Source organism: Zootoca vivipara, chromosome 4, assembly GCF_963506605.1.
Source record: "Zootoca vivipara chromosome 4, rZooViv1.1, whole genome shotgun sequence".
Lineage (NCBI taxonomy): Eukaryota > Metazoa > Chordata > Lepidosauria > Squamata > Lacertidae > Zootoca > Zootoca vivipara.
Window position 1 is genome coordinate 49098702 of NC_083279.1, and position 15528 is coordinate 49114229.

At 40.6% G+C, this 15528-nt stretch overlaps 1 protein-coding gene across 3 annotated transcripts; it reads left to right on the forward strand.

Annotated features, from left to right (window-relative positions):
* Window positions 1–1358: 1358 nt before the first annotated feature.
* LCA5L (lebercilin LCA5 like) lies at window positions 1359–15048 on the forward strand. 3 transcript variants are annotated; one of them, XM_060273570.1, is made up of 8 exons: window positions 1359–1782; window positions 3047–3058; window positions 5875–6401; window positions 7105–7242; window positions 8616–8709; window positions 11591–11688; window positions 13715–13844; window positions 14294–15048. In XM_060273570.1, the coding sequence occupies exons 1-8, from the start codon at window positions 1359–1361 to the stop codon at window positions 15046–15048; spliced, it is 2178 nt and encodes a 725-aa protein (XP_060129553.1). The 3 variants fall into 3 exon arrangements, with proteins under 3 accessions (XP_060129553.1, XP_034970462.1, XP_060129552.1); XM_035114571.2 differs by lacking the exon at window positions 3047–3058 and having other exon boundaries at window positions 5896–6401; XM_060273569.1 differs by lacking the exons at window positions 3047–3058; window positions 11591–11688; window positions 14294–15048 and having other exon boundaries at window positions 5896–6401; window positions 13715–13769.
* The last annotated feature ends 480 nt before the right edge of the window (window positions 15049–15528 follow it).

Here is a 15528-nt window from a genome sequence, read left to right on the forward strand (position 1 = left end):
GCCCGCGGGGAGGACGGACGGATAACTTGGGGCCTCTGCTGCCGGGATAAAACAAGAAAACCTTTGAGCCGCGGTGGAGAAGGGGAGGCGGGCTGGGGGCTGCGCAGCGAGCGAGCGGCGAGGCCCCTTTGTCCTGCCCTACTAGTCCCATGACGCTCGGCGAAGTTCTGCGGTTGCCACAGTAACGGAGACCTGAAAACAACTCCTTCCGCCCATGTAGCCCAAGGAACCAGGTAACGTGGACAGAGGAGCGGCGGGGTGGAAGCTTCTGTCTGCGCGCGGGAGAAGGGAAGAAGCCTAAGCCCTGCACAGGGAATAAGAGTTGTTCTTGGTCCTGGCTCTGGGTAAGCGAGGTCCAAGAAGGTTAGGGCGGAGCACGTGGGGGATCATCAAAGGACTGTAGGAAGCGCGCTCCTTCGGGGGGGCAGCAGATCTTCCTTTCTCCTTCCTCCTGAACTTGCCGGAATTGCTTCTGTCGTTTATCCCCTGCGACTCCTCCAGCCCCACCAGCAGGAGAGGGGGAAGCTACCCGCAGCGAGATTGCAGCCCTGTACCTAGCTAGCTCCAGGGTTCACTGATCCCGTGGGGCAGTGATACTTTCCCCCAACAGTTCCTCTTTTATTTAATTTTTGAAACTTTTCAGAAGTTTTTTTTTTTAACTTCTCCCACCACTATTGTTCCATGTCGCTTCTCAATACTTCCTCCCAGCGCTTGCTTTGTTGCCTTTCTCTGAATCTCAGAATTCAGCTTCATTTATATAAAAGCTGTGTAGTAGAGGGCTCAGCAAGTTAAACATTAAAGGTAGTTCATGCAGTTAGGGGCCTTTGGTTCTTTGTGGGCTTCTGCAGTAGCAAAGGGTGACTTGCCGTTCCCCTTTCTCAGTTTAATTGCCAAGATTAATGCTGTGGCTGCATACATTTGTCTGGAGGCAGTTTGGGCTGATGCAAAAATTTTCCATGCAAGTTTAAATCCTTTGCATTGCAATATGTAAAAATGTCAACACTATTCCTTTTGTTTTAGCCTTTTTAGTTCCTTGAGAGAACTCGGAACTCAAGGAATGTTCATGAGGAATTGCCATTTGTGGATGACAATGCTAAGAATATAGTCTATACTATAGTACAAGCATATCACATCTTTGGAAAGTAAATTATATAATAAAGGTGGCAGAAACAGTGGAGATTTATTGGTGCAGAATTAGAACAATCTACTTCCAAAGAACAAAGGATGAGGCTGTGCATAAGCAGTGAGAAAACAGCATAATTTTAATTTCTGACTTAAGCACCATGTTCTTTTTGTGGTTTTCAATATAATTGACAATCCTCTTGACTTTGGTAGGCTGTGGATCTCTTAACAATGGAATGATGGCTTCAGATGACTACATTCTCCATTTTGTAGTCCAAGAAGACAATAAATGTGAACAAGTTACAAAAAGTAGAAGTCCAAGTGATTCTCCTAGTAGGGTCTGCAAGAGCACCCAAAGCAAATGCAGCACTAAAGTTAGCCACTGTAGTAAATGTTCCAGTCAGTGTGGAACTTTTCAGCTTGACTATTCCAATGACTTCAACCAGGATGTTTCAAGAAGGGCTAGCAGCAGTAGCAGCAGTTATTCAGAGGAGGACAATTGCAGAAATTCTCAGGTCTACTATTATGAAGATTTTCACACATACTCTTCAGAAACCCCTTGCAGCAATGGCAGTGGCTACAGCAGTATTTTAGAACAGCCAGAAACCAAGGAGGAGGAATTATCCATGAAAACAAAGGAAAATGATCACCAAGCCAAAGGTAAGAAGGTGGTGGACCACGCTGATCGCTGCTAATGTTAGCTTACTGTTGACAGATTATGTCAGAACTAATGAAGACCAAGGCTTTGCTGGGGAACTGGCAGTTGTGCTTCTTCATTTTTATTGCTGAAGTGTCCCTGCTTCAAATGCTATATTTTTTGGAAACCACTTGTAGGAAGAAGCATTAAAAAGAGGGAGGGTATGGGGCAGAGGAAAGAAAGGCAGGGCAAAACCAGATGGAAAGGAGAATCGAAGTCAACTAGTGCCAGCTTGTATGTTATGTTTTGCTAGACGTTCCCATAACTTTGTGGGCAGCCCTCCGGGGTCTATATGACAGCTCTCCATCCCAGCACTAGTATTTGGGTATGGCAGTCTGTGGGTAAAGTTCTGAGGCGAAGTTAACCTTCAGCATTACCTTCAAGCTTTGTAGTTTTCATGTGTGCAAAAGAGACAAAAAAGAATTGAAAGCATTATGAATGAAAACAAATGATGGCAGTGGCATAGTAGAATCCATAATCCACCACATTATTTTAGAACTACCTGTTATCTTGAAAAACTTGTGTGTAAAATTAAGAGATATGCCCCGAATATATTTTGCAACACTCCCTCCTCCAGCATCTGCTCCAAAGAATGTTAAATCCCAAATGAAACTAATTGATTTACTTGAGGGAAATTGCTATGGTTTCTTCTCCCTTGAAAGCAAAGCTCTGAACTGTTGAAAGGCAATAAATGAGCATAGTCCCGATAACCTTATTGATTTCACACCTGCTTCTTTCGATCATGCAAAAGAGAGATGCAATGTTTTTTATTTGCTATGAAGGCATACTAATGCATCTCTAGCCCACCTTCCTTCCTTCCCCATCACCCTGCAATGTAATGATAACAATGCCCTTCTCCTTCTACCTTTGTCTAGGCAAACTTCCCCTGTATTCATCCATTCTATTTTCCACCCCAACATGTCCCTGCTCTTGCTCATTGTTTCCCTACCACAATCACAGTGTGCTTTGCATGCTATGTCCAGAGTTCTCCCCAGACCCAGCATCAACACATGGCATCCTCAGGCACCTTTCAGAACAGCGTGCACCACTGTCACTTGGTCTGGGCCTCCTGTTGACTACTGGGAAGCCCCCACTTGGGACCTGCTATTTGAATTTGCCACAATGCCCCCAACATAGTATGGATCTGGGGCACCGTGGGAAATTAAAATGGCTACCTTAATTAGGGGTATGGAAGCCACCAGTTTAATTTCCCACAGTGCTCTGGAGTGATGCTACATTGTGGCAATGTATTGTGAAATATTAAAATTCCCCTACCCAGACCCACACCCCGGGAATCCGACATTAATGGTGACTGCAACACTCCGATGAATGCCAGGTAATACTGTCAGGAGAACCTAAAAACAAGCCATCAAACCTGGAGCCAACACTGACTTTCTGTTCTTGTACATATGGACACACACACACACACACACACACACACACACACACACACACACGAATGTAGGTAGGTTGCATAGACCTAAATAAAGATTCATTTATGGACATGCACATTGCTTTAACTTTTCTGAATCTGTGCTTTACTCTAAAGGAGCTGAATTCCATGCAACTTACGCTATCTACTGTCTAATGAGCATGATGCCCATTAATTAAGAAACCCTGTTTTGAAAATCTGTAGAACTGTAACTCTTCGAAAGGAGTTACACAAAAACAGTGTTTGAACATCATAGGGAGCTAAGACATAGAATAATATAAATAGAACATCTTGAAGTGGTCTGCAGACTATAAAAAGAGAAAAACAATAATTTCCGCATAGAAGTAAAATATGTTTACAATTCCAAGTAAAAAAAACAACAAAAACCTAAAACTGAATTTTGTATTGGAGCTTCACTAAGACAACTAAAAATTGAAAAGAAAGAAAAAAGTTTAAAAATGAAATTAAAATAGAGGGGACACTTGTCTGGATGAATTTATTCCCTCAGAATTCAGAACCCAAATCTCTTTTTTCTGAGTTTAGAGACCTTTACCTCAAACGAGGTTACCTTTCCAATCACTTACTGATTAGTTCCCTGGAATGGAAAGTTTGTTTTGTTTTTCTTTTGCTTTCCAGGACTTCATATTCCTTAGTAAGGGCTCTAGACAGTAGTGTTTGGTGGGGCAGAGTGGGATGGAGCGGCTTCGCAACGCCAGTTTCACTTCTGGGTACCAAAAGTGGGAGGTGGAAAGCTGGTTCAGTGCAGCAGTGCGGGTGGAGCCAATCTGATGCTCCCTCTGCTCCCTCGCCTCTCTGCCCCATCTCTGCCCCTCTCAATAATCAACAGCGTTGCTGCCGTTGGGAAGCCAGGTGAGCAGTGCAGCCCCCCCCCCGCCTGCCCCACTGCTACTCACTTTTTCGTTTTCTCTGATGTAAGAATGTGGAGAAATGCTGTGTGTATCCATTGGTGTTTTGCGTGCTTTTGAAAACATTTCTGTGACCTCTCATGTCGGAGTGTAACTGCCAACTTAGAGGCCTTGTTCAGTTACTGCGTTTTGCAAGCCTGTTTAGCAGTAGCTGCTTAGAGACAGCTGCCTGTTCTTTTTAATACAGCATTTCAAGATTGCTATTATTCCAGCAGGTATTTTAGACGAAAGTATGCTTCTATAGTTTTAACTGGTTTCCATTTTTTTAAACTTTCTGTATCTTTAAAAAAAAAACCCCGCTTCAAGTTAAGTTGTGGTTAAGCGGTATATAAATTATTTAAATAAAGACGTTTTTTTGGTTTTTTAAAAAAATAAAATAAAGTAAATAAATGAATAAAACAAGATGCCATTCAGGAATAAATGGAGGCAAACCCTCCAGGACTGCTGCTGCTCCATAGATGCATAATTTGTCTTGGACTAGTATTCCCAGATTTTTCTCCTGTTGAACATTGATGTCACCTGTATGAAATGGAGTCAGGTAAAAGCTTTCCAGTATTCTGTGGGGAATTTACAGGTATTATTCATATTAATGCTGACACTTTGGACATGCTAACAAATGCACAATACCCTTTCTTCAAATTCCTGCTTGTAGAACACACTGCCCTTTGGAGTGTGTGCCCTCCATTATTGTACAGGCTGTCACAGAATGATGACTTACAGGCAATATCCAATTGTGTGGGTTTTTTGTTTGTTTTGAGAACTGTTATATCTGTTTTTATTATTTTAATGGATTGCTGTATTTTAGCTTCCCCTTTTGTAATGTTTAGAAGTCTTTTGTAATGTTTAGAAGTTTATAACCATCCCAGATAAATACTTTTTTTAAAAAAATGTGCATAATATGAATGGGTGTCCACAAGCCCCAGACTTGTGATTCTTCCTTCCCCACTTCCTGCACAGCTGCACAGTAGAGTTCAGAATCTTTCATGTCTACTTTTGTGTTTGGAAACTGTGGTTAACCAAAGTTCCTTGTGGTATTAACATTAACTATGGTTAGTTTAAAACAAGCCAACCATGGTTTCTGCAGCTAGTTTGTTTGAATTAACCATAGTTAATGCTGACCACATTTCTGGCTCTGAGGAACATACTAAGTTTTGGTTAACTAAAAGCAGAACTGAGAGCTGCTGAACTCTTCACCATCTATGGAAGCAGGAGGGTATGTGAGTCTGAGGCAACACTATGACTCATTCAAAGTATGCTGATCCGTCTTTAGTATGATGTTTGAACATGGCCACACACATTCACACATGCCTAATCTTTTAGTTATTTAAGGAGACCTCAAGTGTGATCACCTGTATGGGTTGACACTCTGATTGTATCAGTTATACAATCTTTGGGGGAATCGCAGGGGATTTTTTGATGCAATGAATACATAAGCTCAACATGTTTGAACAATAAAGTCTTTTGCGCATTCTATCACTTCCTGAGGGTGTATTTAACTTTTAGTAAGCAACTTATACAGAAATGACAGAAAACCGCTAGATGTTCTTGGACTCAAGCCCCATCAGCCGCAGTCATCATGGCCAATGGTCAGGGATGATGCAAGTTGTAATCCAGTAATATTTGGAGGATCACAGGTCCCCCATCTCTGTTATATGGATTTACATTCTCTTACTCTCTCTAGTATTATACCATTTTAGCTTGTTTTGTTCTTAATGTAGGGGGTAAAACACTTCCTAAGAAGAAACAGCAGCAAAAGAGCTTTTTCAATACTAGCAAGATAATCACTTCCCAGAAGAACAATGTAGCTTGCCGCTTATTGTCAGCCAGGCTTCACAAAGTTAAAGAGCTGAAAAATGAAGTCTCTGCTCTGAAGAAAAAACTGGAGGCATCTAACATGGAAAATCAGATCTTGAAGCGGCTTCAATATCGACATTTGAAAGCAATAAGTAAATACGAAAATGCAGAGACCAATCTGCCTGATCTTCTAGCAAAACAATGTGGTGAAGTGAGGACTCTAAGGGTACTTCTTAGGAAATCTCAAGAGCAGGAGCGCAGTGCGTCCAAGAAACTTAGAGAAGTTGAGGCACAACTGCTAAAGACAAAAGATACCTTACTGGCATTGCAGAAACTTTCAGAAGACAAGAATCTCGCAGAAAGAGGAGAACTTAGACGCAGGTTAAACAGCCTCACACAAAGAATGGAAAATGGAGATAAGAAAATTCAGGTACTAATGTGCAGTATACTAATGTGCAGTGTAACTAGAATTACAGCAAGAAATAGCAGAGTGCAGCTAGATTTCTAATTAACAGTCCTGGCCAAGCTATTGTTTAGATGTGCAGGAATTCATGAGTGTGCTGAGGCTTTCCTATTTACCTTAGGGATGGGGACCGCTCTGTACACAGATCACCATAACACAGGACACCTTCTCAGGCAGGAACTCCATGCGCATAACTACACACTTGGAGCTTAGGAACCAGAACAGCTTATTTCAAAGCTATTATTACCGTATTTACTCGAATGCAATGCACACCTTTTTTGGCCAAATTATGTTGCAAAAATTAGGGCACACATTAGATTTTCACTACTAACTAACTGCTATGGGAATGGAAGATTCTCCTTCTAGATTTCAAAAGAGAGGGAGAGGGAGAGAACACATGATACAATATTTCTGATTATGGATACAATTTCCTACTAGACTTGTTTACCATAAGCATACTTGTTCTCATTATTTAAAAAATCAAATTATTTTTAAGAGTAGTATAAACCACTGATATCATTAATACGAATGGGGCTTTTCATCTTTCCAAATAAGTTTATTAAAATTTGCAATGTCTGTCGTAGTACTTCGGTCCTGTTACATTTAATATTGTATAATTCTCAGTAGGCAGGAGATAAAGTACATGGTCATGCGTTTGTAATATCTTTAGGTCTTAGAAAAGCAGCTGCTGTTGAATAATACCTCCTTTAGTCATCAGTTAGCAGTTGAGAAGAAAAAGACTCTTGAAGCTCAGTTGATTACCACGAATTTGCAAATGGAAATCAAGTCGCTTAACCAAAAAATCAAGGTATTTAAGCCTCAAGTTTATTTTACTATAAGAGAATTAGCAATTTATCGAGAGCATTTGCACATCTTCCAATGTCTAGTACAGGCGAGAGGAGATGCTATTTTAAAAACATGTATTCTAGTGCAAAAATAAAAGTATTCTTAAATGTGGCGATTAAACACTGAATGTGAGAACAGATTGATTAGCTGGTTTCTTGTGTTTCAAGTATCAGACATTATAAGCTGTGAACGATAAAATATAGTGAGATTTTGTTTGCTTATAATTAGATTCCTGGCTGCTTTTGGATCACATGTCCTCAAAAAGTAGCTTAAAATACTATAATCATTATAAAAGGCAATACAATTAATAAGAAAATCAGTTCACAAATTGAAACTAAGATAGCAGCTAGACAAGATAAAACATTGGCAGGGATTTTAAAATCCTTGTCAAATTGGTGAGTTTTAACTATCTGCCTGAAACTTTCTTTGGAGCAGGTTTGTCAAATCGCCCTTGGGAGGGTCTTCCACTGAATGGATGTGACTACATAAAGCTGCTGTGGTGCATTTGTAAAAAAAAAGCTACAGCACATTTACAAGTAAATAGTTAATACTGTTGCACAAATGTCAGATAAGAAGCAAAGGTTGAGCTAACTACTCACCAGCTTTGATTTTTTGCTTTAGAAGTTACCCTTTTAGTAATGGCTGAACTTGTAGTGCAAAGAATTAGTGCTTTGAATACCACATTGTCAGGAACAGCTGTGGTGCCATGGAGTCCCTCAGCAAACGCAAAACAGGGATAGGGAACCTTTCTGGTCCTCAGGAATCTCACACCTGCTCATAGCTGCCAAGTTTTCCCTTTTCTCGCGAGGAAGCCTATTCAGCATAAGGGAAAATCCCTTAAAAAAAGGGATAACTTGGCAGCTATGCACCTGCTTTGTACCCTTCCTGTGTGTTTCTGCCTGGCTGGAATGTGTCCTGTGAGTGTGAAGAAACTAGCCTCCTGCACAAATGTAAAATTTATATTTGTTGCTCTATCCACTTTTGCCTCTGATCCCGCCCACCATGGGTATGTGGCCCCCAGAAGGTTGTCCAAAAGAGAATATGGCCTTCGGATGAAAAAGATTCCCCCCTCCCCATTCTAAAAGGACATGCCAAAGAGAATTCTCAGGTGCAATCTCAACCAAACAAGCTCCATCCTTCTTTCAAGTGACAAGCGATAGAAGATTTGGCCTTTTGAAATTATGACTAAGATAAGATGCTTTTTACGGAGAATAAAATAAGATGGTGCTTTATGGAAGATGCATAGTGAATTCATCTATTTAGGCTTCATAGATAATTGAGGTCCATATAATAAATCATATTGCATCTTTTTAGCTTACTGCTGTGTTTTTATAGGAAAAAGAACGAGAACTTGGTGTGAGAAATATTTATGCAAATCGGATGCTTAAAGGCCAACAGGACAAAGGAGATTCAGAGTCTCCCCCCAAAGGTAGCATAATGTTTTTCTGCTCACTTTTAATGTGGAATGTCGCTTTCATGTGCCAAAACTGTATTCGAAAACTCTGCAGTATTTATTATTATTTTTAATGACTGCAATGTCTCCCTCCCCCTGACCAGCCTAAAAGAGATCCACTGGTGCCACTGCCTCTGGCTCAGCGCTTTGCTGTACTGCTCAGTGAAAGAGTGGGTGTTATCACTGGTGAAATTCAAACAGAAAGCCCCAAAGGGTGGTGTTCCAGTGAGTGAAAGGGGCTGGGCCGCCCTGGGATCCACCACATTCTGAGTCAGCTCCACTGCCAGCACATGATGGCACTGGGCCAATCTAGACCCACTCACCGGCTGGTGCACTGCAGAGGAGGTTTTTCTCTCCCCTGCTCCCCTTTCTACCCTGGCTGGTGTGAGCAGTGGCACCTATGATGCACAAAGTCTGCTGTTGCCCAGCCAGGGTTAGGGATCGCTCTGCCATCAGCAACTTACTGAACTGAGGTTTCAGCAACAAATTCTAAATATCACAACACTTTTGTATTTTTTTTTAAAAAAATCTCAACATTATTTTACAGTTTTTTCATAACTTTATGGCTTTGAGAATGATTGGGCTGGGGGTAATCAGGAGTAAATTGGCTAGATTACTGTGCAAGATTTAAAACTTTGCATCATTGTCATTCCATAAGAAAAACCAATCCACTCTAATACACATTTAGGTACATAGCTCCCCCTAGTCCTCAGCCTGCAATTTCTACTGCCCTGATTAAGTGTCTTGGGTAAGCCTGCATTTGATATCACACCAGCAAAATAAGAGTGCCTATAATATCATTTCATTTCATTTTTTGTTCAGTTGCAGGTATTAATAGTACATATTTGTAAGATATGTCACTGCATTTCCCTGCACTCTGTAATTTTTGTAGGGCTGATGAAATACGCAAATGCAGCATCAAATGTTTAATTATAACACAACAAGCTATATCCAACAGCTTGGTTTAAAGTTAGAAATATGGAGGTGGTACAGTAAAGCAGCTTGCATATCGACTGCAGCCCCCATGGAACTCTCCCCTCACATTGGGTAGGGTTAACATTACTGTATAGCCCCTCCTGTTGACCAGTTAAAAGCTCCATGAATACTACTGCGCAATATGTATCCAGGGGTGTGTATGTGTATATATGTTTATCTATAGCTGTGTGTGTATGTGTGTATACACTTGCGCACACAAACGTTTCTTTGTTTATAGTTGCAACCCTATACATATTTACCTGAGAGTAACACTCATTGAACTGTCTAGCATTGTAAAGAAAGACAGCAATCTCCTGCACATTTTGGGGGGAGCAAGTCCAGTTATGGCGCCCACTTATGCATTGCTCCACCACAAAAGAGTATATGCACCAAACACAAAAAAGACAAGGTGCACATTTGTATGTGCTAATTTATATTCATAGGTGCAAATTTAAAAACTAATAATAATTTATTATTTATACCCCGCCCATCTGGCTGGGTTTCCCCAGCCACTCTGGGCTGCTTCCAACAAAACATTAAAATACAGTAGTCCGTCAAACATTAAAAGCTTCCCTAAACAGGGCTGCCTTCAGATGTCTTCTAAAAACTATTACATGTAAACTATTATAATATGTAAACTATTATAGCTTACATTTTGCAAAAGGCAAACCAAATGATTTCCCATTCAAATCACTTCAAATAAACTCATATGCTAATAGGCATCCCCACTCCTGATCACCCACACCATTTCTTCAAGTAATTACCCTACTCATCAATTGCCACATAATTAATTAGCCTTTGTTAGTTCAACTAAATAAAAAATAAATTGGTGTGATTCTCTGTGAGATAAAATGGCAAGTGGGTGGTCTGTTCATTCTTTCCTTTTGTACTTAATTAAGCCAAAGGCCGCTGTTCCACCATGTGAACTTAAATCCCAACTGTGGGGAAACAATGTCATTTCTGTTTCCTTTCAATGGACATCAGAAAAAGAAATGGCTACCTCTATGTAGCAGAAGCTATTTCCCAGCCAGGGAAATGGCATTCGAGGTTTCAGTTTGTGGGGCAGCAGCAAGGTGGTAGAACAGCTCAGCTGCTGGACTGCTTTTTGTTAATGAAGTTAAAAGGGGGGGGTAGCGAAGACCACTCACTGGCGAATTCGTCTCATCTTGTATGTCCAGTACTGGACTAAGGCAGAGGACCTTGAAGTACCAACCTCTCTGAGGACATCTGAGATGAAACTAGCTTTGCTTGTGTGTGCAGCTCAAAGGTAGGTTTCTCAGTAAGCCACAAAACAAAAAAATAACACCTTACTCTAGCTTTTTCAAACAACTTGGACTGCTTAATGTATGCCACACCAAATGAGTTTTTAAAAAGTGGGAAGGAGGGACTTCAGCTTCATGGAAGAGGAACTACTTTGCATGTAGAATCTCCAGCATCCCCAAGCAGTACTGAGAATGCGCTGTCTAAAATCCTGAAGAGCCACTGCCAGTTGGTGGAGACAGTCCAAGCAATTGCAATTCCTGAAGCACCATTGCAATGACCCAAACATCCAGTCCAAGCTGGTAGGCTAGTGGCATTTTGCACTGTAGCTTCCAGGCAGTCATATCTATAACATGTTATAGTACCTGATCCTGGATGTTACCAGAACATCCACTGACCCGACTTTTAAGGGAAAGGTAATCCATCAAGAAATGGCTGAATACCATCTCCCTGAATTGATGATGAATCTGCCCATAGAACTTTTGTCTCCTCAGGATTGAATTTCAGTTTATTGTCCCATATTTAGCACACCACCAATTCCAGACATAAGCATTTCCTATTCATTTTTCAAGAGTGCAGAGGGGATGCGTCTCAATATTTACTTCCTCTTGTCTTTTCATAGCTGTCAATGTCTCCAAGTCAGTACAAGTAGATGTGAAACTAGAAGCAACAGCTCTTCAAAAGCACAAGGCAGAGAAAAGTTCGGTTGTTTTAAAAGAGGTATGGCAGATCTGAGTTAATCCTTTTACAACTCTAAACCACTCTTGTCCATGCTGTTGTGCCTTATAGCTTCATTTCTTCCTGCAAATTGCAGATTCCTTAACATTCATTCAGTTTCCTGAATCATATCACAGCAACATTGTGAAAATAACATTGTCCTCATTGAAATAGTTTTACTTCATCATTGAGGCGACTCCAGCTTGCATGAAACACTGAGACAAATGCTGGCTTAGTGCAAACAAGCAAATACGCTGGTTCCTAAAGTAAGGACCATGGTGGCAGCTGCACTCTTCCTAAGCCCTGTGTGGATGTCATGACCTGTGGCTAAGCCATGGTTTGTCTGTCTTATGATGGAACCTTGGTTCATGATTTGTCTTGCTCCAAATAAGCCATGAGCTATAGGCTTCTTATTGGCTTGCCACTCATAGTTTTTCAGGACTAATGCATTACTTGAGTTAGTGTTATGAGCAAAGCAGGCCTACAGCTGTGAACCACCCTGAGACCTGTGGGTATAGGGTGGTATATAAATTTATTAAATAATATAATAATAGGAAGAGGGACTTGCTTTTCAGTAAACACACTGAGGATTGTTGTGTTAGCTTGGCTAAACAAGTCCAACTGCTATAAATAAGGGCTAGATAAGACATAAGATATTCACAGGGAACCTAATGTTATATGATTTGCTCTTGGCACAGCTGTATGAACACCCATTGAAAAAAATCTGTGCAACTACCTACACCATATATTAGAGTATGACTGCACCATCCTCAAGAGGATATTGAGATAGTAATTACAATTTAGCAACAGGATAGTGAAGGGAAAAGGGGCTGTGAACTTAAATTGCCTTGCACAATGTCTCTTCACCACTCCTATGCTTGGTAAGGACATGAGAGAAACTGTGGGCTTCTCATTTCATATCATAATTTTTGTCCAGTTCCTGGATAAGAGCAGGAAATGACAGACATGTTTGCATTGCACACTTTTCATGGGTTGTACTGCTATGTTGAGAGATTCAGGACAGGGAAAAAGTATTTCTTCACATGGTGCATAGCAGTGATGGACAACAGCTAATATGACTTTTAAAGGGTTTTAGGCAGATTCATGGAGGACAAGGACATCAGTGGCCTAGTCTTGATGGCTCCGTTTCCTCCAGTATCAAAGGCCTATATCCCTGGGTGCCAGTCCCTGAGGATCTTGAGCGGGGGGAGTGCTGTTGTGATCATGTTCTACTTGTGAGCCTTTGGCATTGGTGTAAGCAGAATGCTGACATAAACCTTTGGTCTGATCCAGGTGGAATCTTAAGTTCTTAAACAGGACTTCTGAGGAAAGCAAAAAAAAAAACCTCCCTTCCACTTTGTTTCTGTGATTTATGGTCAGAAAGTCACAGGGGACACGTCCTTGTTTTATTTAAAGACATTTTTCTACTCTGACTGAGCCTCTTGGGCTTGCTGCTCGGAAGGTCGGCAGTTTGAATCTCCGCGATGGGGTGAGCTCCCGTTGCTCTGTCCCAGCTCCTGTCAACCTAGCAGTTTGAAAGCATGCCTGTGCAAGTAGATAAATAGGTACCACTGCGGCGGGAAGGAAAATGGCGTTTCCATGCGCTCTGGCACTTGTCATGGTCCTTCATGCGCCAGGAGCGGTTTAGTCATCCTGGCCACATGACCCGGAAAGCTGTCTGTGGACAAATGCCGGTTCCCTCGGCCTGAAAGCAAGATGAGCGCTGCAACCCCATAGTCGCCTTTGACTGGACTTAACCATCCAGGGGTCCTTTACCTTTACCTTCCTGTGTTGTGGACTTTAGTGTGATCTCTCCAAACAAAGTATGAGGCTGAAGCCAGCGTACTCTTAAGCCTATGTTAATTTGAGGGAAGTTCAGATAGATTCTGTTTACTTTATGGAGGCAAATTAGGTCATGGATTGAGAACTGAAATCTATCCATCACTTGCTGCTATTCAAAGACATTCGAAAGCTACAAAGTGCAAATCAAACTGACATATATGTGTTTTTCTTTCTATTATTTTTTTAGGAGTTGATAACCAAAGATATTAATTTCAAAGACAAACTATGTGATGTGGATAAAGAGATGGAATCAAAAACAGAAGTTCATCAAAATCAAAAATTAACAATGCAACAGATTTCGAATATAGCATGCACAGGTATCTTAACAGTATTTCAAATCTGATATGTCTACAGATATAGCAAACCTTTCAGCAGCAGTGTCTTTTTTCAGCCCAAAGAGCAGATTATCTTAGTGTAATACTCTTGAGCCAGGCTGGATGGGGCCAGACCCAAAAGGAACAGTACCCGACAAGCAGTCACTCATTTAACATATCAACACAATCACACACACTGCCTCTTCTGCCCTCTGCTCAACCTACCTCTTCTCAGCTGACACATGAAATTCAGCTAAGCAGTGGGTGGGGAGTTCCCAGAAGCTGATTTGCTAAGGGTGCCAATTCTGTGTTTAAGGTCATTTGTAGCTACTAAATCTATAGATGTGCGTGCAGTGTTTTAATTTCTGTCTGAATATAAAAATTATGATATAAAATGTTATTGACTGACTTCTAACAACTTTTACTGTTGAAATAATAATATTCTTTTGTAGAGTTATTAGGGGAAGAGATATGTCCAAAAACAGAAAAGCTTTTCAGATGTGAAAACCTAGAAAGACAGAAAAACAGGAGAGAAAGACAAAGGCTCAACTTGTTGAAAGAAGAGTTTGAGAAATTAAGGACAGACCAAGCATTGGAGTCCACACATGACATCCAACAAAAAATGAATAACCAGGAAGAAGTTGCAACTGAAAAACAAGAAAATGAGCCAAAACAAGTGAACTGTGATAAAATGGAAACAGTAACACAAAGATACAAAACACCATCCACATTAAAGAAACAGTATGTATTTTCAGAAGCTGTTGAAAATTTGCATCAGGGATACCCTTCAACAGGTCCACTGTCCAACACAAGCACTACCTGCAGTAGTAGACAAGTGAATAGACATCAGGGTGAAATAGCTGAGTTGAAGGCAGAAAATTCAAGCAGTGCCTATGAACCGTCATTTGGTAAGGTTACCAAAACAAGGCAAAAGGACACCATGTCAACACATGGCAAAGAACACATTCCTGCAGTATCAACAGAAAAGAAAACCACTCTTATGGAAGAACTCTTTGGTCCAAGCTGCATCTTAAAGGACAGTCACTCAAAACTTAATTTAAAAGAGGCAGGTAAGGAAAAAAAAACTTTGATGAGTGAAAAGGCTTATGAGATTTCACAAGTCAATGATGGTTTGCAGTGTGGCGATTCCAAACAAGCCCATATAAAGGTTTTCCATACATTTGCCTTCCTGGAAAACTTTAAATAATTACTGCTATAATTTAACAATGTTTTCATCTTAAAACACACACGGTATGTGAAAATAACTCATTAACTGCTGCAGACTGGGTTTCCCCCAAGAGAAAGTTTCATTTACCATAAGAGGTAGACATTTTATATTCCATTGCAGAAAAACATGCATGCAAGATAAGTTATCAGTTTATATTTAACAATGAAATCATCACATTGCAGTGCATTTTTAAAAATTAAAATGAAGCACAATGACAGGTCTATTACTAGAGCTCTAAATAAGAATACATTGAAAAGAATTGCATTGAATAGACATTGGTGGTAAAACTTATTGGGGAAAAAGACAGTTAATGTGTATTTACAATAGAAAAATGAGGCACTGCATCACTTATTCCATTCCACAAAGCCTCTTAAACGAATGCAGTGATTCAACTTATCTACATGGTTCCAGTTAGGAAAGTGAATGCTTAGATGAAGTGGCCTTCAGATAGGGCGCTTT

Coding starts and splice junctions, on each gene's coding strand:
- LCA5L (XM_060273570.1), top strand. CDS start 1,359: ATGATGGCTTCAGATGACTACATTCTCCATTTTGTAGTCCAAGAAGAC. Junction 7,243..8,615: donor CGCTTAACCAAAAAATCAAG/GTATTTAAGCCT, acceptor GTGTTTTTATAG/GAAAAAGAACGAGAACTTGG. Junction 11,689..13,714: donor GTTCGGTTGTTTTAAAAGAG/GTATGGCAGATC, acceptor TTATTTTTTTAG/GAGTTGATAACCAAAGATAT.